A 21,651-nucleotide genomic window follows, 5' to 3' on the forward strand; every position below is an offset into this window, starting at 1 on the left:
TATTTTATTTTGTTTTGCTAGGTATATTATGAATGACATTTGAAATTTTATTTATTCTGTGTAATTGATTGCACAAGCAGTTAAAACAGTTTGTTTAAGCTGCATCCATATCTTTGTTCAGTTCTTATGTAATGAGATAGGTTCCTGACGTTTCACAGATCTGTATTTTCCATGGAAGAGTTAATGGCGTCATTGCATCTAGAACAGAACACTTACTTCTGATTATGATGCTTTTAACTCTGGCAGTTGGAAACACAGACTCTAAGAGGAGTTTTTCACTCTTAAGGTGAAAAACAATTGATATATAAGTAAACTGCAGTTTAGAATACCTGTTTTGATATTTTCAGCTGAAGTGCTTGAAGCTGCAATTCTCATATTACAATCTACTACCATAAAAGAAAATTTGCAACTTTTTTAGTAAAATAGTTAATTAGAAGGTTTCAACGATAAGAGGTTTGTTTCTTGCTGAAGTGTTTCTTATAGATTCCTTGCAGGCATTTTGTGTAGTAATGATTATTTTATTATAAACAAAATATAGATATGGAATGTTGTGCAGTTTGTAATATTTTATATAAATAGCTTATTAGATAATTAACAAATTTTGGTGCATTTGTTCAGTATTTTTATGAGTTCCTACAATAATTTTATGTAGTTTTCTGGTAGGCAAAAGTAGTCCTTTGAGCTGATCTGCATGCAACAGTTGTGTTTGTCTTTTCCACCTTTATTTCAGTGTATATTTCTTAATAGTGATATTTCTTAGAAAAAAGTGATAGGTATTTTTATTTTTTCAGTGCAGTTCTTATTTTTTATTTGTAATTAATATATTGACAGACAGAAGAGGCGTGATAAGACACAAATGAAAGAGAAGGAGGAAGAGAAGAAACCAAGTGTGTCCTTCTGCCCAGATGACTTCATCATCAGTATTAGTGATACAGTGATGGTTGTTGAATCAGGGACTGGGGTATAGAAAGATGTTTTTTTCTTTGCCTTTTTCCATTCAAGTATCAACAGTAAAGAAAGAAGCAAGAAACTGTAAACCAAAAAAATCATATAAATCTCTTCCAGGCTCTAGCCTAGAAACAGTATACATCTTTCATTCATATACTTGCATTTCCTGTAAACAAGAGATTTATTTTTATAAAGTATTCCAAGGTTGCTTTTGTTTCTCCTGGGACATGAACTTGTCTATTTTGACAGGATATTTGTCTGTATGTACATTTAAAGTAAATATATACACAAACGCTAATTGCTTAAAAAAAATAAATTATGTTTAGCCTAGCAGTAACGCTAGGACAAATGACCCAGGCATTACTCTTTTCACATGAGGCTACTTGATGACAATATAAGAGTAAGGATGGAGAGCATGAGGTGTCAGTTCTGTCTCAGCCAAGAAACTGAGAAGAGAAAGTCTTTGTCAAGCTGGGTTTTGATTTATGCACTTCTACTGTTTGTTTGCCTAGGCCTTTTTGGTATCTTTTAACATATTTGGGGGTTATTCTTGCAAGTATATTTAAAGCTAGAACACTGTGAGATTTAAAGCTAGATCACTACCCAGAGCAGCAGGCTCTGTTTCTGGTCCATACTATATCTTCTTTGAGACTTCCCCGTCCAGCAAAGCAGCTGGGGACCCTCACCAGCCCTGGGAGATGTTAATTATGGTACAGCAGATATAGCATATACTGGAAGAAGAATAAGGAATTTGTGTTACTGCAGATCACCCCAAGGTACATATGGGAAAGAATGTTACATAGTCAGTAATTCCACTAGGTTGGAATGGATCAGAAGAATTAAAAAAGGGGGTAAGAAAACTATGTTACAATGATTTTTTTTTTTTTTTTTTTTCCAAATCGTTACTCAAAGGAGGTATATTGGAAAGTTAACAGCATCAAAAAAGCCTTTAATGGCATTGGAACTATTTTTTAAGATAATTCTTTTTCTCCTTATATTAGGATCAACGAGCAAAATCTACATCTTGCCTTCAAGATGATGTTTTCATTTCAATGGGCAAGTACAAGTCTTTTAAATGCTTTGAGTGCTGAAATAAAATAAATCAAGGAACAGAAGTTTGTTAGGTTTCAAAAGAAACCTCTATAGTCATCAAGATGTTAAAAACTCAAATTGTGTAGTCTGTGGGCAATACAGCATAATGGCTTATGGGATCTTTCCCCGGAAAATTAGAAAAACCTTTCAGGATGTACAACAGATATTCAGTCTTTTTTGGGGAGGAACTTTAGGGGATTGGTGTGGAGAAAGATGCAGGCAAATTTGAGTTCTCATATCAATTATCTGTAAACTCAGAATAACTCTCCTGAAAATTATAGAAGTATTACAAGTTTTCTTAAAAATAAGTTATAATCTTGTATTTATGTTTATAAACAATGGACTTCGTGAAATAATAATAGTATGTTGAGTGAATTTCAGTAACTATGGTTCACAGTGATTTCTGTTCATGTGATTCATCAGAAGAATGCTGTAAACAATGCTTTCAAATTCTAAATCAGTTTATTTGTTTTTAAAAGATACTATTCCAATTTTATCTGCCTACATATTCTAATTACACAAAATCTAGGGCTCTTTTAAAAGAAAGTGATTGTTTACAGTATTTCTAGCTTGCGAAAGGAAGACCATGCCTATAGAAAGATTTGATTCTTTATAGTACATTAATTCAGCACAATATTTATTTATTTATTGCAATTAATGCAATCCATTGTCTGAAATTTGGCCTTTAGAGAAATACTGGCCTGCAAAGCTCTGTAGAAACATCAATAAGAAATAAAGGTATACATGTCATAAATATTTCTCCCCGTTTTAAAATATTAAACAAATAATTGTTATTGTACAGCATACTAAAATATTTAATTTAAAAACTACATGTCCAAACTGAGCCTTGATTTTAATTCAGGCTTGATTAACTGTAACATTGTAAGTTTCAGTACAGTTGCATATTCACGTAAGGCAGGTAGTACAAGCTTTTCTTGAAATCATTCATGAAGTATGCTTAGAGAAGGGTTAAAATTATCTGTCAGAAATGCAAAGAAAAATCTGTTGGAGCCCTTAGTTTTGAGTCAGTATCATTGCTTTCACAGATTTTAATTTTTGCATTATTTGTAGATACCTATTGTGTATTATCACATTTTAGACACAATGGGGGAAGCAATTACCACTTCAGCAGATCTTCATTACATGGCTTCTACAGGAAAAAAACCAGCAGAAACTCAAGATGCAAGTACAAATACTGACCCAGGTAAGTGCTACCTGTGTGACCTACAGCTACTAACTATTTCTGGTATTGCTTCTTGTTAATTGCGACATTTGGTCAGTTTCCAAAATGGAGTAAGTTTTTAAAGGAAAAAACAGTTTTTAGTGCTGTAACTTTTTGTTTCAAAAAGTATTAAGCCAGAAGATATTGGAATATAAATTACAAAATATTAGTTAAAATAATTATGAATAAAAATATTACTGATGCACTTATGTAAGAGTCTCCATATGCTTTCTGTAAGTCAGTTCTGCTGTGACTTTTTCTGAAAGCTCCTTTTAATTATCTTGACTTTATCTAAATACATTTTAGACAATGTTTCAAATGTGACTGAAATGGTTTCCTTGTCTCTTACCCCACAACTTTTCTTTGATTGTGAGCTGGGAAGTCAGAAATGTACATTCAGATAATGCCATCAGTGTCTTTACTTTCCTTGAATTCATGCATTTTGGTTTTGGTTTTTTTCCCTATCAAGTGCTCAAATCATATCAGGATGTTGGAATCAGTGCTGGAAATGAGGTTTCTGAAGTTCAAAAAAATGAGTCGGTCATGTCTGTTCCTGTGTCAGGTGTGGCTTCAGTCTTTCTCTACTTCATTTGTTGTTTGGGAAGTCTATAAAAATATTACAATTTTAACATGTTTTTTGTACATGAGGTAGCTTAATGCAGGATATAGATAAGATGATGCTAATTTATCTGGCTTCGTGAAACCAAACGTGAAATAATTATAATACTGTTTATGAAAACTTTGGCTGGAATTTTTCATGGTGCAGCATACCTATGCTTTTGTATTCCTGTGTGAGGAGGTACATTTGTGGATTTTAGCTTGATTTTGGTGCTGCTTAATCTTGGGGGGTTGGTGTTATGTAGAGCAAATGGATTCACCAGTGGGATGCTAAGACAGATCACAGCTCCACATGAAATCGAGCTGTCCTAGCTCAGCTAATGATACAGTTATTCCATGTATCTGTTAAGTTGTGTAGTAGCTATATGTCAAGTAACAATGTTCCAGTCTCAAGTAGGAATTTTATTCCCAGTCAGTCATCTTTTGGGTCAGTTTGTAGAACAAAAAATAGAAGGTAACTTTGATTTTGGGCTAAAGAAGATTTTTTTTGGTTTGGGTTTTCTCCCCCCATTTTACAAATCTTTGATAAATTGTACTGAGTAGAATTCAGTACTTAAGTATTTTCCCTATGGTACCAATTAGCATATTAATTTTTCCTTTCTTTTAAAATTCAACACTGTTGTTCCATTTGGAAGATTATTTTACTACATCACATGACTTCTTTGCAGATAGTTTATTAGAGGTCTTTCTAGCTGAGTAGTATCATTTATTTGGATTAAGTAAAGATGCAGATTTTTATTCTTTTTAACCTATTCAGGAAGGAATTGGAAATGAGTAGCAATTTAGACTGCAGCATGTTGCTTTGATTTTAATCTTTTGAGTACTTTTCTGCTAATTTATCACGAAAATGAAAAATAACTTAGTAATTTATTGTTAGAAGGAAACATTAAAGAAACCTATTAAGCTACAATGTCTATATTTTTTAAAAGAAATGCTAATCAAAGCTTTTCTTATCATTTAGAGAATGCAGACCTGTTTCCAAATAGTTTGTCTGAAGTTTTGTGGCTTTTACTGTAAATATAATACTGTCTATTATTCTTTTCTCTTAGAATCATCTAGTCCCCCTGAGGTACTACCACCAGACATGTATTTAAACCTGAGATTCCCCACTGAAGTGAATGAGACACCTTTACTGTCCTTTCTGTCAGATGCACCTGATTTGGTTAGTGGTCCAATGTACATAGGGTTAAAATACATTTTAAGTATACTGTTTGTCTTACCTCATGAATTTGGGTTCTTTATATCTGGATGAGTCAGTTTTATAGTACCATAGGGAAGACTGTAGTTGTTTTGTCTCCAAAACAAGCAAGCCTTTCAACTCAAAGTGGTAAGAGGTAAACACAGGAAATGATTAGCAATGTACTGTAAACAATGTATGCAAAACACATACTGTATAATTCTTCATGATCTTGTTCTTGTTTAGAGTGAACATGAATATATCAGTGTGATTGACATTGAAGACAGTGACATCCTTAACAATTTGCCCATGATACCTGAGTCTGCAGAAGAGATAGCTACTGCACAGCAAAATGAGAAGTTTGAAATTCCATCTACTGCAAAACTTCATCACATGGCAGCTTCTGTTACTAATGCAATTCCACCTGAGGCACTTCAGAAGAAAGGTAAACCGTTTTGTTTTTAAATCAGACAAAAAAGCTATACACTTTTGTTGTAATACTCTTACCTCCCATAGAAAACCTGCAGCCTTTCCCCAACTCACCTCCTGCTTTTTTAGTCTTGCAGATCAAAACATTTATACATTTGACTTCTTTTGTGACGATTCTTGCCTCCTAAAACATACTATTAGGAATAGCACAGCTATGCCTCATTACTTGCAGTACTTAAATGTTTGCGGTTTATTCAATGATGTTGGTGCACTCTTTTTTTTTATTTCAAGATGATCATCTGAAAAATGCACCAAGCCAAGTGCAAAAGGAAGATAAGAAGTCAGATTCTGCTAGAGATAGTGTAACTTGGAACATAATACATGAAGAAGACAGAACTTTTCCTTCTTCAGGGCTTCAATCCAAAGTGATTGGCAAAGAATACTTTTCCATAAAGCAGCACGAAATGGATATGCAATTACAGACACTACAGAACATAACAGAAAACATGGAGGAGGATTTCAGAAATACCAAACTGGTGAGTTCTGACTGCTGTTGTGTCTGAAACAGTTTATTTTTTAACTTCTTTCAGCTAAAGACAAAATTTACATTTTGGAATGATGTATTTTCAAATCTGCTTAGTATACGTTGAGAGAGATCAAGAATAATATACAGTTCTTTCACATTTAGTGCTGCATTTATTGGCTGACATGGTTACTTACAATGGACCAAATGCTGGCTAGAATGGTGATGTTCTTAGTGAATGGGCAGAATATATTTAATTTTTCTGTAACTGGGAAAATGGAATAGCACAAAAGTTCAGGCTGAGCAGGAGACCTTTTTGGCAAAGATTTCTGCAGTTGTGCCTTTGCAGAATATTATGTGACTATTTCTGGAACCTGTTCCTATTTAATTCATAAAATATTTGCATTTTTAATGTCTTTATAAATCTAAATATAGAAGTAAAATAAATGCATTTTGGACATAGTACATTCAGATGATCTTATATATAATTCAGGAATTACTGTTTTATAGGTCATGACAGAGATAATTAAAAAGTTAAAAATTTTCAACAGACTGACCTCTTAATACTCTTATCTAGTTTAATTTGCCTAAAACTTCAGGTGTGGCAGGCCTTAGGTGTATGTGAAATGGGGAATGCTGGCAATTATTTCTTCACATCACTTGAACTTTTTTATTAAGTTTAGAGCAAACTGGGAGTGACTAATCTAAGAATGAGCCGGTAGGTTCTGATTTTACCTAGCTGGTAAGAAAAATTTCATTTTCTTTGCACATCAAGAAAACTAAGTCAATTTCCAGTTCCTGCAGACCTGGCTTAATACAGAATGAGTTCAGTAGCACTGTGTAATTCTACAGCATCTACTTTTTGTATAATCATTCAAACTAATAGTGTCCATTGCCTGTCCTTCCATATATTCACAGAAATGTAAGGACCTCATTGTGTCACCTACACACAGTTATTACACTAAGGTGGATTATTTAATCACATCCTTCATCAAGGTGATTATCTAGCCAGATTTTTAAAAGCCTGTAGTTAAAAAAAAATATATCCTTCATATATCCTTTCTTTGTTTCAGCATTTCACTGCATTTGCATTTTAAAATTTCTTCTGGATATCTAGCCAAATCCTGAAGATAAACCCATTTTCTTTTTTGCCCTTATTTCAGTGCACACCAATTGGTCATTCCTTTATAATACGTTCATATGTATTACAAATCAGTTTTGAGGCTTGTTCTTTGTAAGAATAATGTTCGGTAAAATGTCTCAGTCTAGGTTAGTCAGTTTTTAGTTTTCACTTTCTAGTTTTAAACTTCAGGAAACTCCTAACTTATGAGGAATATGGAAATATTTTTGTTTCTATGGTTTTTAGATAAGATATATTGGAAAACTTCAGCTATTTTAAAAATAAAAATAATGTGATCAATAGGAGTAAAACTGTTCACAAGAATAATATGGTCCATATGTATTTTTCTCAGAGTAAGGGTCCAGAAGGCTGAACTCTTTAGATTAAATTAATCTACTTGAGCTACTTTGATTCCTGAACTATTTTCTTTGTTTTGAATCAGGATACTCCATTAAAATGCTCATAAGATTCTGAGGAAAAAAATGTATTTAAAGCAAACTTGGCATGAATATCTGTGGTATAACTCTTAGAAATACCTTGAAGAACGTATTGTTACTTATTTTTTGGGTTTCATTTATAGCTAGTGAAAATGATAGAAGATTTTGAAATGGCTGCCAATTCAGACCTTGGTGCTCGTCCTTCGTTCTCTGAAGATGCTAGAATCATTGATGATGGTATGTATTCAAGTATGTATTCAACAGAAGGATAGTAAACTTGCAATTGAATATTAAACTTGGCCAGCTTTTAATTACCACTGAAGTTCAATGCAATCCCAAAAGGTGTTATTGAAATATGCACTAAAAATCAAAAATATGAGAGAGAGAAATAATCAGAGGTAGAAAATCTGAATATTATGGGTTCTGCTTCAACAAAAATGCATTTGAAAATATCTGTATACTTTGATCTTTTCCAAAACCATAATGTAGGACTTGAATATAGGATTTTAAAGATGATAGTACGTATTTCTGTTGTATCACAAAATCAAAACATGGTGCTTATGAGTGCTTGGCTTGCTGATATAAAAGGATACAAAATTTGTCCTCAGTTTTCTCTATGTATATAAAGAAACTTTTTTCATGCATCTTTGGTGGCTATTTAATTGTAATATCTGCTGATTTTAATAAAAGCTTCCATCAGTTTGTTTGCTAGAGCTGATGTATTGAATAATTTATTGTTTATATAACAATTGACTATATAGTACCTATTTACTTATACCTACTGTACTGTGCCAAGAAGGAGCATGCTAGGGGTACATACTTCAGATCCATTTTACATTCATACCAAAACATAGTCTAATCTACTTATGAAGTTAATACAAAACCAAGTGGTAGAACCAAATCATGGCTATATCTGTATTTATGCAGAAGACAATATTTAAGATGTCCATTAGCCTCACACAGAGCAGCTCATAGTTTAGTCTTTTTGTTCACGTGTCCTGGTTTTGGCAGGGATGGAATTAATTTTCTTCCTAGTAGCTGGCACAGTGCTGTGTTTTGGATTTAGGATGAGAACAATGTTGATAACACACCGATGTTTCAGTTATTGCTAAGTAGTGCTTACACTAGTCAAGGACTTTTCAGCTTCCCATGCTCTACTGACTGAGAAGGCTGGGGGTGCACAAGGAGCTGGGAGGGGGCACAGCCAGGACAGCTGACCCCAACTGGCCAAAGGGACATCCCATACCATGTGACGTCATGCTCAGTACATAAACTGGGGGAAAGATGGCCGGGGGGGCCGCTGCTCGGGGACTGGCTGGGCATCGGTCGGCGGGTGGTGAGCAATTGCACTGTGCATCACTTGCTTTGTATACTATTATTATTACATTATTATTATTATTGTTGTTGTTATTATTTTATTTCAATTATTGAACTGTTTTTATCTCAACCCACGAGTGTTTCTCACTTCTACTCTTCTAGTTCTCTCCCCCATTCCACTGGGGGGCGGGGAGGGGGCTGTGAGCGAGCGGCTGTGTGGTGCTCAGTTACCAACTGAGGTTAAACCACGACAGTCCTTTTTGGCACCCAACATGGGGCTTGAACCCATGACCCTGAGATTAAGAGTCTCAGGTTAAACCTGAGGTTAAGTCTCAGGTTAACTGAGGTTACTCAGCCTGAGGTTGAGTCTCAGGTTAAGTCTGAGGTTAAACCACGGCAACAACTACAGGACTGGTACGTACATCACAGCTCTGGTAGTGCCCTTTCATAGGGAGGCACAACTGATCTAGGTTCAGGTTGTTCTAGGTTTGACAGATAAACCTATATATATGAGTGATATTTTTTGCATTGTGAGGTTTTTTTCATTGGCCTACACTAATTACTATATTTATTATTTTTTCACAGAATCAGAACATTATTTGAGGGGCACGGTTTTTGAACATGTTACAGATCATGAAAAGGAGGGCTTAAACTTGGAATATCCTGTACCCAGTTATACTACATTGGAAGTACACTCTCCTGCCTCAGCAGCCTCTGCTAACTTTCCCAGTGGCATAAAGTCATCTTCTGGTATAATCTTTAATGTTTATTTTTCCCTTTTTCTCCTTTTAAAAATAAGTAAACCTTTTCTTCCTGGTGTAATACTTTCTCATTGCTGTTATACAGGATGTTATATAATGCCAATGAGCTTGTAAAAGTCAGTTGTCAGTCTTTCTAGATTGCATTATTTAGAATGGCTTCATGGTTGTGCATTGGTAATGAGTTTATATGTTACATGACAGAACAGTATCACTAAGCTTTGAAAACAGTTCAGCAGTGAATTATACTTGCACTCAAATTCACCATTATTGAAGGAAAATTAGTATCTTTGGGTCTATTTCTGAAACCCACCACTGTGCTGTGATTTGTAATTATTTAGTTAAGTGAACGTGACTATAAATAGGCACAGTGCCACAGAACACTCATAGCTTCCTCCCAAAGCTGTCTTTATGACAGATATCTTTATCTGTCATCCTTCTGTGTTCTCGAGAGGTGAGATTTCAATTAAATCCAACCCACATCAGCAATATAAATTGTTTATATCACTATACAGTAACTACTGACTGTGTCCTAAAACATTATTTTATGAGGTCTCATTTCATTCTGCAAACTGACAGTAAATTGATTTTTGCAATTATGAAGACTGTAGTAGCATTAAAAGGAGGAGGAAAAATCACTAGGCAAGCAACCTATTGCCTGTGTTTAAAAATGTAGAATGTCTTATTTTGTCTGCATATTGCTTGCATTCAAGCTTCTAAAAATGATGTATACTTCGTACAGGTGAACATGCATTTGACAGTTATATTTGCAGCAATCTAGCTAAAAAGGTGTTAAAACATGGTTCCTATATCTGCATACAGCAGAAGTGAATCTCAAATGGCATGCATATCCAGATGAATTTTACAAACGTTAATATACTTACAGTTTTCTCTTTAAGTATAAACTTGTTACTTGCAAGCTAAGAAAACTGTAGGTGATACTAAGTTGGAACTATAATTATTTGAAAGTACAGTTTAGCTTAGGAAGGATAATAATGCTTTTCCTTCCAAGACATCCATACTGCTCTTCAGCTGCATTTCCTGAATTCTAGGAGTTCGTAGCCTGGCTTCTTCAAGTGTTAACTACACAGTGTTTTATGGAAAATTAATTGGAGTATATCATTTCCAGTTAGTTGGAACTGATAAGCTTAGTTTGATCATGGCAGAAAACTGACAACAATGATCTCGCCTTCCTAGCAAAACTATCCATGTCAGTCAGGCAGCTGTTAGTTAGTGTTCTCTGAAGACTTTGTATTAACCTGGCAGTTGATGACATGCTGTCTCACAGGTCATTAAGGCTATGTAGAATATTCATTTATTTTTAATGTCAACATATCCAGGTTGATATATTTCTGTATTTTATCCCATAGGCTGTTTAATGTATGTGTTATTAGTTTGTGTACAAGTGCAAGCCTTTTATTAACAAAGACTGTTTCTGTTTCAGGCTTTCATGTATGTGAACATCTATGTGATAGGTATGTATTTTGAAGTTGGTTTTGTTGAAAATTCATTTACTTTAAACTCCTACCAAAAAGGGGATTCTCAAGGTGGAACTATCACATAAAAATCTAGGCATTCATTTTCAAACTGAATGAAAGCCCTTTTATTAGTTAATTTCAGGCATTTATTCTGACTTTGGTAGTGCCTGTTAGATTTACTTCATACAAAAGCTGCAGAAGCATTCAAAGTTGCTTTCTAGTTACAAGTAACAGAGCTGTTAATGTAGATGCTGCTATTGTCTATGTGCATTTGTTATTTCTCCTGTTTGCAAAACACTGTTTTTGCACAAGTACATGTAACTGCTGCTAGTAGCCATCTACTGAGGCCAGCTATCACCAGAAAGTTTTTGAAGTGTTACCATATGAACAGTGTAAAGCAACAGACTGAAGATTTCAAAACTGGAATGATCTTATGCATTAAATAAAATGGTCTGACATACATAGTTTTTACTGTTAATTGCTGTTGCTCTTCTGGATCCAGTTGTGCAGTTGACAACAGTAGCTGGCTTCCCTTTCTCTCTGGTCATTCTGCTCAGTTACCCACCCTTATTCTTTTGCTTGAAGCATAGCAGTAAACTGAATGGTTTAGTTTATTTTTAAAGCATTTTAAGTGAAACTGCTTGTTGTGACTGAAGTAGATTAGGGAGTGACTACATAACCTTGAGGATGGGTGTGAGGCAATAAACTTAAGCAAATGGTGATTTTTACCCAAAGGAGTAACTGGAAGCAACTGTAGCTTGTAATCTCTGTGAGATTTGTTTTTTATTGAGAGCAACTGATTAAAAGAGAGGAAAGAAATGGGCAGAATTTAGGTAAAACTATTCCCTCTCTCACACTGATACTTGTTCAGAAGGTCATTGAGAGTTGGGGTTCCTGAAACCACTAGCATCCCACAGCCTTGTCTCAGCATGGGCAGCAGTACAAACCCTGTGGGTACTCCTGACCTTCTAGGCTGCCAGGCTCAGCCTCTTCTGGGTCAGCCATGCTCACACACCCCAGTGGAGCTCAGGTTCAGCTCTGGATGGGGCCATATTTCTGGATGGTTTATTCAAAGACTTCTGCTGCAATACCCCTGATGTTAGTCAGGTCTCACTCATTCTGTCCCATTGATGCTGGGGAGCTACAAAGTTGGCTAAAGTGTACGTGATGACAGTGAAGCTAAGGTGATGGCTGGTAACTTTTTAAAGACGGTGCATCTACACACATTATCCAGGTATTGCTTGTGTGCACTAACACAGTGAGATGTAGGGGAAAGAAAATTCAGTCCAAAGGCTTCTGGTAAAACAACCTGAATACTCTTGTTTTAAGCATAAGAGGAAGGATTTTAGCTTGTTGTTCTTATAGGCATGTTCTACTTCAAATTAGTAACATTTTTTTTCCCCTGTCTACCTTTAAGCTCTTTAGAAGATCCTCTGCATATTACTGGTCTGAGTGGTGTTACTGACATCGTTAGTGACCTTGTAGTAGAAGGTGATGTCTCTCCATTGGAGCTGGGCTTTACAAAAACACAAGCTAAGAAAATCTCTAGGTAATACTATGGCTGTTTTTTATTATGTGTTAGTTAAATCATTGTAACACTGGTTATTCTTCTCATAGCTCACACCCTATAAACAATGGAAACAAGCATGTGGTTTGAGTTGATGTTAATGGGACTAGTATTACAATTGTTTAACAGCCACTTTTTTACTGGCCATTATTGTCAAATGTACTAATTGGCTTTTACTATTTTGGTTTTAAAATTATTTTCTTCCTACTTGCCTGTTCATTCTTGTACCAGGTATAGGCTGGAGCACAACTCTATATATACAGCAGATACCATTCAACCAAGGGAACTGGAGCCTTTTAAGCAGTACTGAAAGACGAAATAGAAATTTCCTGATAGTGGCAAAGCAGCTTTGGAAGCTACCAGCCCCAGACTCCAGCTTGTCATGCTTTCCTCCCTGCTGGAGATTTCTACACCTTCCTGACTGTCAGTTATAAAATCAGCTGTGTTCTTTCCTGAGATAGGTTGAAGTTACAGCTGTTTGCTACTCTTGTTTGTGATATCAGTTGCTTACAAGGCAAAAATACAGCTATTTAGGATGCCAAACAATCTGTTGCATTGGTGCAACAGTTCACACCAGTTTAAGATACCTGTTTCAGGATGTTCTAGTGACTCATTTAAGTAGAGTGTAGTGCTCTGGTTTACTTGTTCTAACACTTACTCGAATTGTAAAAGGAGCTCAAGAGCTTCAAATCTAAATCTGCACAGATCATAACATCCTTGCGATCCTTTAATAATTCCAAACACATTAATAATGACTACATCAACATATAAATGTTGCTAGCTGGACTGTTTTGTGCAATTATGTGAATATTTTCAAAATTGCTGAAAATTTCAGAACGGTATTCAAGTAGTATTTAAGCAAACCTGACCAAAGACCAAAAGACAACTTAGTTTCATGTACTTAATTTCACATATGACTCTGAATACTTCTGATAATGACACTTCACTTTGCCATGAAGTAAATCACTTTCAAATGTGTCAAAGTTCTTCTAATCCCTTGAGGATTTTAATGCTTCAATCCATAAGCTTTCAGTTGAACTGCAGCTACTAGAGATATCTTATTTTGTTACACTCTCATCTTCTGTTGATTCTGGAATTATTAGTGCCTGCCAGTCATGAAAATGAGGGGAGTTTCAAAATGGGCTGCAAAAAATGAGGCATTTAAAATTGAAACACTTCTCTTGGAAAATCTCATATTTAATTTTTAGGTCAGTGCTTTTAGTTTTACAGTGAAGAAAATACTTATTACCCAGATGCTTACTTTAAAGACTGCTGCAAGGTGAATTAGTAAATATTTCTGAAGAACTCTGAGGATGAAGTTATGTTAGCATTTCTTATTGGCTGTATTTTTCTGTTGTTAGTATTCTGAGTTAGTGTTTTTAAAATTACTCTGTACAGATAGACTTGTGAAGGAGCTCATAGGTTGAGGAGAAGGAACAAAAAGTATGATAGAATCTCACTGGTCTTTTTTTCTTTTTAGATACTTATACGATACACACTTAAAAATGGAAGATTAAAGCAAAATTATTTGCAGTTTTTTCTGTGCCAGTTATCCTATAAAGACAATAACAGATGGTCCACATTTAAAGCATTGGTCCTATTATCTGAATGTACTTGACAAATAGAAGAAAAATTTTAGGAAACGTCTTGGAAATGTGTGCCAGGATTTTATGAAGTAAAATTTTGCAGAAGAAAATTTCTCCATTGTTCATTACTTATGCTTTCAGCTGAGTCAGGATTTTAAAGGGATTGCAGTATTTTTATTATCTCATGTGTAGCTGCCATTGTTGGCAATTTAAAGGATGTGCTAGATTATTTCCCATTTACATCTGCTCTCAGGGTTCATGATTCTGCTGCTGGACATTCTCAAAAAACAGAAAAGGAGAAGAAAGAGATACAAGCGTGGATGAAAAGAAAGCAAAAGGAAAGAATGAGAGAATATGTGAAGAAACTGGATGAACAAAGACAGAAAGAGCATAATCCATTCAATCTAAGAAAGAACGTGGTAAGAATAACGGGTATCTTGAAGAGTAACTGTTACGTATTGTACAAGTGTTGATTGTTCAGGTTAGATAATATAAAGGCTGTCGGTGATTTTTTTTCCTATTTTAATGTTGTTTTTTTATATGTATAATTTTACTTAATTGGAACTGGCCATAGTTGTGTCAGAAGTGATCAGTAAGCAAATACACCAGTGTTCTTCACAGGCTGCAGTAATGACAGTTGGCTGCAGGTGGCAATTACCACCATTCCCCCAGGAAGTGTAGTCCCCTTACTGTAATGGATATAGCTGTAACATTCACTGGTAAAAGCTGTATTTTGTTACGGAGTGATAACTACAGGAGTTGAAACAAGATGTAAACACATCTTTACATCTTCCCTCGCACCTCCCAAGAACACCCAATGAATTTAAAAAACAGTGTTCAGATGCCAACATGCTTTACGAACGCGATAGGATACTGGGGGCAGCCATCCTTGTCATTCACACACACACAAGTGTATGCAATTACAGAGGGGCAGCAGAGATGTTAGAATATGGCACATATCTTGAGTATCTGATGCATTTTTTTGTTGAAAGCTGCTTTCAATACAGGCTCAGCAAACAATCCCTTGCCTTCCAGAATTTTTTTAATTTTAAGTTTAATTAGTAAAAACATGTTTATGGCCTGATACATCTCTTCTGATCTGCACTGTGCTGGAAATAACTGAAGGGGAAAAAAAAAAACAAACGGTACAAAAGTAGTTCAGGAATAATTTCCCAATCTGTGTTAAGTCTTAAAATACGCATTTGTCATCTCGATACCTTCAGGACCTGAAAAGACACTGCTGGCTCAGGGGAAGCGCCAGTGTTACAGGAGATGAGACCTAGCAACAGCAAATGTATCCCTATACTTTTTACTCATCAGTTGAATGCAGGGCGTGGTGTAAGTTCTTTCATGCTGAAGCTCTACTGGTTCTAACTCCCAATCAACAAACATGTAACACTCAAAAGTTTCCTGTTACTAAATAATTCACTTGTATTCACTTTTAGAAAGAGTAACAGCTCTCATCTATGAAGTACAGTATTTCCCCTGTTTTTAAACAGTCTTTCAGAGTTGAACCCGGCTGCTCTTTTGCACGTGTAGAGAGAAGTGATTCAGGAAAAATGGGTCCTGCTTCCTCTCTCTCTCTCTCTCTCCCCTGTATTGCCAATGCATAAATACATACTTGATGCTTTTGTTAGGCTTTTATCCTGAAATCAATAGATGGAGGGATTCTCAGCTTTTGGTTTTGTTTTTTTTTTTTGTGGGGGGTTTTTTGTTTTTTTGTTTTTTCTTAGAAGAAAGCATTAAAAAATTCAAATTGTACTCTAGCAAACACAGGTCAAAGTGCAACCTTGCCCTGTTTTTTAGATTAGTTATTGTTAGGAACATCACTGATTTTTTAGGAAACTGAAGGTGAGGCCATCTGAAACGTTGAGCTTGACAGTGAAGACATCTCCCTAGGAATGTTGGTATTTTAAGCATAGGAGCTATGGAAGGTGTGACTGCAAGCTTTCAGTATATTTTTAGAGACTGGAAGTTTATAGAGACAATCTTATCTGAATTTCCTGGTAGGGCCATATGCTTTCATATTGTTTATCATTCTAGAGAGTGTCTTAAACGGTAACTTTCAAGTCAAATAGGTATACGTTTTGAGAGTGAGAGATTGGAATGAGACCACAATACAGAATAAGTTAATGGTTATTATATTTTCTTGCACAGAATAGTAGTCTTACTTCAAAGGATATTAAATTCTTCCAGAAGAAGAAAGAAGAAAAAGACAAGTAAGTTGCTGTAAATGTAACTCGTGGTATTCTTATTTATGTATTAATCTTCCAGTCTTAAGGAAGAGGTAGTTTTAACTACCTTGTCTATGAAACTTCAGATATGAATGGCATTTCAACCAAAAGCGTAAATAATTCATGTTTGCTTTACCATTTAGGACAACTCTGAACATGTTTCATCCTTTGACTGTATTTTTCACATTTTAAATATCATTTTTTCATTCCCAACATTGACTCATTCATTCTGTCAAACACATCGTTAGTAAATGTTTTAGCTTTTTGCTAATGATCTTAAAAGGGTTAGTATATCTTCTCTGAAATTGCAAAAATATGTTGTTCTATTCTGGTTACCGTGTGGCCTTACAAGACTCACAAGCCAGCTGCAATTAAATGAGTGATAGCATGAGTTAATATGTAATATTATTTCTCCATAGAGCCCTGTTATCTGAACATCACAGTATGAGAATATCACAAGCACTTTCTCTGATGAATGAAATGTTATCTGAAACAGTGCTGTTACCTGCAGATGAACATAGACCATTGTCCAGGACAAGATCACATCAAGAGTACAGAAAAAGGCGTATGGCATCTACTAAAGGGTAACAACTTTAAGCATTAACCCTGATCTGATTTATTGGTGTCTTTACCACGCTTCAAATTTGTCTGCAATTTGTAGCTAGCTGGTATAGGATTAGCTTGAGGGAAGCTTTATATTCTGGCAGAATCAAAGATACACTTTGTCTGGATCAGATCTTCAGCTCCTGTAGCAGTCTTCTTAGAACCATTAGTGCAAATCTTGGAGGGAGCCTTAAAATGCCTTTCAGAGCACAGAACAAGCCAACTCTTAAGTCAGAGCTGTAGTCAATGTCCTAACCATTCCACTCAACAGCAATTCCACCGGACTATAGCCAGCAGCATAGTTAATGATCTGAAGAGCATCTAGTAATGATCAAGAAGCAAATAAAAATACTACTGTGCATGCATATAGACTACTTAAATTAGAGTTTAGCAAACTAGATTTATTCTCTCCCTTTCTAATTTTTTTCATTACCTAGGATTTTACTTGTTCTTTCTTTTGCACTTCAGTGCTTATTGCTTTTTGAGGAGATTATGGTATTTGAGTATTATAAATTGGTGAATTTATTCTACTTGATGGCCTTAATGTCACATGTGTGTCTATGTAATCCAGGTGTATATTGCAGTATACTTTTTCTTCTTCTACATACAATTTTATGTTTTCCAGAATAATAGGAGGGACTGCGTACATCAGATAATCCTATAACTTCCAGACTTAAATATTTCTGCATCTCTTTTTAATAGGTAAAGTTCCAGGATAGAGCATTAAACTGAATGTAGTCAGTTCTGTACCGAGCCTGCTGGTGGTATTCAAGGGCAGTTTAAGTACATCAGCCCTACCAGAATCAGAAGCACTAAGGAATGTCATGCAGGAAGCCCCCTTAGGAGTGGCAGTAACTTCTAACTAATAAATTTTGTTGGACCTAAACTGGCTCTTTGTAAAGCAAATGTGATATGTCTTCACTGTGATTGCCAGCAGTTCTGGTGAGGCTCGTTGGCCCCACAAGCAGCATGTGATGCTGATCATCAGCTAAGTGGGCTGCAGGGGATTTCTGTGGCCTTTTTGCCTTGTCTGAATAAGCCATGTTAGATCTAAGCTGTGTGGAGGAATGGTATGTGGTAGACAGTGGTAAGTATTTGGGCTTTATTGTTGTTCTGGTTTTTTTCTTGTTGTAGAGGGCATCCAAACAGTCCTATTCTGTCAGAAAGGAGCAGAATTGCTGCCAAACCCAGCTTTGGTCAAAAAGTGCACCGTTTCACTCCAACTCTTGGTTTAACACAGTCCAGGGGTAAGAACAGAACTTTCTTAATGAAGGCACATACTGAAGATAATCTTCAAGTTACAGCTGGATTTTGGGAGGGAGGAGCTTTAATACCTATGTAGAAAGTCGGACTCACAATCCTGGAGGTTTCCTGTCCTGAGGCTTTTGCAACTGTGCTGTCACTGGCCCGTTAAATGATGAGAGTTACCTTTCCTTATAATCTGTTTCTAAACCCAAAGTAGCTTAATTTGCAATAGCAAGAGTACTTGCTATCCAGGAAGCAAGCTTGCAGATGAAAATTTTGAAGCATCTTTTGAGTAGTTTTGGTCTACTGCGCTTAACAGAGGAAGTACTTTCTTTGTCTTTCCAGGAAATGCCTGTATGTTCCTACAGAAAAGTACTTCCAGAGGAAGAATGAGAAATGCTGCAAGCTGTCCTGTTAATTCTAGACACTGTAAGTTACAAAGAGCAATGACATAGTGTTGTTCACCTACATAATACCAGGGAAAAATAAGACACGCAGAACACATTTTGGACTACATCCTGGGTAGAATTTGTGCAACACAGGCCTCAGATACAGTATTAGTTTAGAAGAATAGAAATCATCATTTTTCCCCCACATAAAAATCCTTTTCATTAGAAACTTGTGAAATACTTTAATCAATCACCTCTGTTTACCTCCTGCATGGTTTTAGCCAGACAGCAGTTCCAAGATTACTGAAGCAAATGTGCTAGATTTCCGTGATTTCCTGAGACAGGCATTATGAAGTCATGAGGGACAGAGGACTTGAGTCTGTCTTTCAGCTGAAACCCACAGGGAGAGAGTTAGTTAGCGGTACAGTACACAAGTATTGTGCCTCTTCTTTACTTTCTATGCTGCTTACTTTCTGAGCTCTTTAAAGTAGGAATTGTCTTTGTTATCCCTCTGTACACTATTTAAGATACTATTTTGTCATAATGTTAGAGTGTAAAAATTTGACTGAACTTTTTTCTTTTTTTTTATTATTTTAGTGATCTCTTTTCCCTCTGCCTATCTGCATAGGTCTGGATCCACACAAGTTTCCTCACATAAATGTTTCCTTCTAATCAAATTCTTTAACAGATGCAGGACTTGATTCCAAGAGCAGCGTTTCTGATCAGACAGAAAAAGATTGAGGAGAGAATCAGTCTGAAACTTAGGAAATACTGTGGGTTGATTCCATTCTTCCTTACACCAGAATTATACCAGTGGCATAACAGAGATCCTATTTGGCTAGCCAAATGTCAATTTATTTGAGTTGGCAATGCAGGAAAGGGAGAGAAGCAATAGTAAGCAGATAGGCATTTTTCCTGAATCACTCACCTCTACATGTGTGAAAAGTCATTCTCCACCTCCTTTCCATACATTCTCTTTCTAAACTCTAAATACAGGTTGATCTTTCTCTGATTTCACATCACCGTCTTGTATCTGTTTCTCCAGTATATCCCATCACTGCTAAGGGTTTCACTAAAGTTCCATGTCTTCTAAGAGCCACAAATCCAGGATTTATATAGTTTTATTCCTCTATCAAATAATGTAGCAACGTCACTTTTTGGGGACTGCACTACAGGACCTGGATGCTGTAGGCACTGTGCATAGTCCTGTTCCACTTCATGTTCTGACCTGGGAAGACAGTTCAGAACGTGAGGCTGGAAGGGACCAGCAGCATTTTCTCGCTGTAACCCCACATCAGTTCAAGATAACAGGGCATGCTGTGTTTACATACAGCTTCAGTTCTTAGAACTTGGAGCTTCTGTGCTTGGAGCAGTTTCAAGACATTCAGAAGAAAACAGCAAGAAATGTTACAGTGCTATGGTTGGCTTGTTTTCTCCTCAGCTGCTGAGTACAGAGTCAGCAGAACATCAAAACAAAAGCCTCCACGTGTTGCCACTGCAGTTCAGACAGAAGGTGTTGATCAAGAGACTGATCGAGATGTAGTAAGTCCTTGGACTGTGCCTGATGATATCCAAAGAATACTTCAAGATACTCATGACTCCTTGTTTCAGGTAGGATGTCTGCTTATTCCAGGAATGATTTGATACCTGCCATTTAACACTTTGTTTACTTCTGCTTTATTTAAAACCTGGTTCTCTATTCAAAACGTGTGGGTGGGATAGATGCAGAGGGACATAAATGATGGTGAGTCAACAGAACCACATTTTGTGTTTACAAGCAAGGTCATTCCTGTGAGCCTTGAGAATGAATGTTCTTTATAACTGTAGAGGCATGTTGTCTGTCCAGGCAACAGACACTAGTGGAGTGCATAAACAGGAAAATAAATTGCATTTGTTGCAGAATAATCAGATACATAACTTGATCAGGACATGTTTGAAAAGAGTGGGATCATTTCTACTGGCTGCACAGAGGTCTTGTCCATGAATGATACGCAATGGTTCAGCTCATCTTCTTTTCCTCCAACAGCCCTCTGCACTGCAGCCTGTGAGTTTCTCTCCTCTCGGCATTATTGACGCTGATGGTGTTTCTGAAAGCACAGGAAGTATCCTCAGCAAACTGGACTGGAATGCAATTGAGGCTATGGTAGCAGATGTGGAAGATGAGTGAACAAAATTTCTCAGCTGCTGTGCAGTGAATGGGTTGAGGCTTGTATTAGTTTTCTTCTTAAACAGCACAGAAACTCTCACTGCTTTCAGTCTTACCTAGATGAAATTCAATTCTGTAATGTGTAGTTTGCTTTCCATATGTCTTCAAGTCAACAAGAACTAAATAGAGCTCTTAAATGCAGACCAACAGTCTTAAACAAGAAGGAGCTACTTTGCCCCTCTCAAACACCTAAAAAGTTTTATTCTATTTTAAGAGCACTGCACAACTGTTTTACCTTTGTATTTAATATTTAACATCATTATGGATGAAGTTATTTTTGTAACTTACAATTGTGATAAACTGATTTAATAAACGTGAGTTTATTAGTTTCTGCTGTAAAGTGATTTACACACAGAGCACCGTTATTGCTGTGTACCACTGTGACTGTACATGTGCACGTGCACTACCCTTGTATTTTAAACCCAGCTTACTTGTATAGTAGTTTAGAGAAATCTTAGAGTTTGAATGACTGATAGAAAGAGGTACAAGTAGTCAGGCAGCAATAAATGATATACAGACTTTTGTTAGAAAAATCAGACACCAGTATAAGACACTGAGGACAAGTACTTACAAAGTAAAGAAAAATATCGCTGTTCATCCATCTATATAATGGTGTTGTCTTAGAGCTCTTCTAGCAGCCCCCAGATGTTTGTAGAAAAAACTCCCATATGGTCAGTGGCTGCCAACTAGTTGTGGTAACCT

General features: G+C 36.1%; 1 protein-coding gene across 1 annotated transcript in view; it reads left to right on the forward strand.

Moving 5' to 3' along the window:
- Positions 1–21,270, forward strand: part of LOC103921476 (chromosome unknown open reading frame, human C5orf42) — a 66,388-nt gene extending 45,118 nt beyond the window's left edge. Inside the window, exons 36-53 of the mRNA XM_009329455.1 lie at positions 832–961; positions 1,950–2,004; positions 3,140–3,244; positions 3,732–3,824; positions 4,930–5,042; positions 5,304–5,502; positions 5,778–6,022; positions 7,710–7,815; positions 9,469–9,633; positions 11,086–11,116; positions 12,537–12,668; positions 14,526–14,691; positions 16,430–16,491; positions 16,926–17,090; positions 18,244–18,356; positions 18,700–18,783; positions 20,185–20,354; positions 20,770–21,270. Of these exons, the coding sequence (XP_009327730.1) occupies positions 832–961; positions 1,950–2,004; positions 3,140–3,244; positions 3,732–3,824; positions 4,930–5,042; positions 5,304–5,502; positions 5,778–6,022; positions 7,710–7,815; positions 9,469–9,633; positions 11,086–11,116; positions 12,537–12,668; positions 14,526–14,691; positions 16,430–16,491; positions 16,926–17,090; positions 18,244–18,356; positions 18,700–18,783; positions 20,185–20,354; positions 20,770–20,910 (2,275 nt within the window). The 3' untranslated portion in view covers positions 20,911–21,270. The remainder of the gene's footprint in view (positions 1–831; positions 962–1,949; positions 2,005–3,139; positions 3,245–3,731; positions 3,825–4,929; positions 5,043–5,303; positions 5,503–5,777; positions 6,023–7,709; positions 7,816–9,468; positions 9,634–11,085; positions 11,117–12,536; positions 12,669–14,525; positions 14,692–16,429; positions 16,492–16,925; positions 17,091–18,243; positions 18,357–18,699; positions 18,784–20,184; positions 20,355–20,769) is intronic.
- Positions 21,271–21,651: the final 381 nt, after the last annotated feature.

This window comes from Pygoscelis adeliae, unplaced genomic scaffold (genome assembly GCF_000699105.1).
Source record: "Pygoscelis adeliae isolate BGI_AS28 unplaced genomic scaffold, ASM69910v1 Scaffold47, whole genome shotgun sequence".
NCBI classification, from domain to species: Eukaryota; Metazoa; Chordata; class Aves; order Sphenisciformes; family Spheniscidae; genus Pygoscelis; species Pygoscelis adeliae.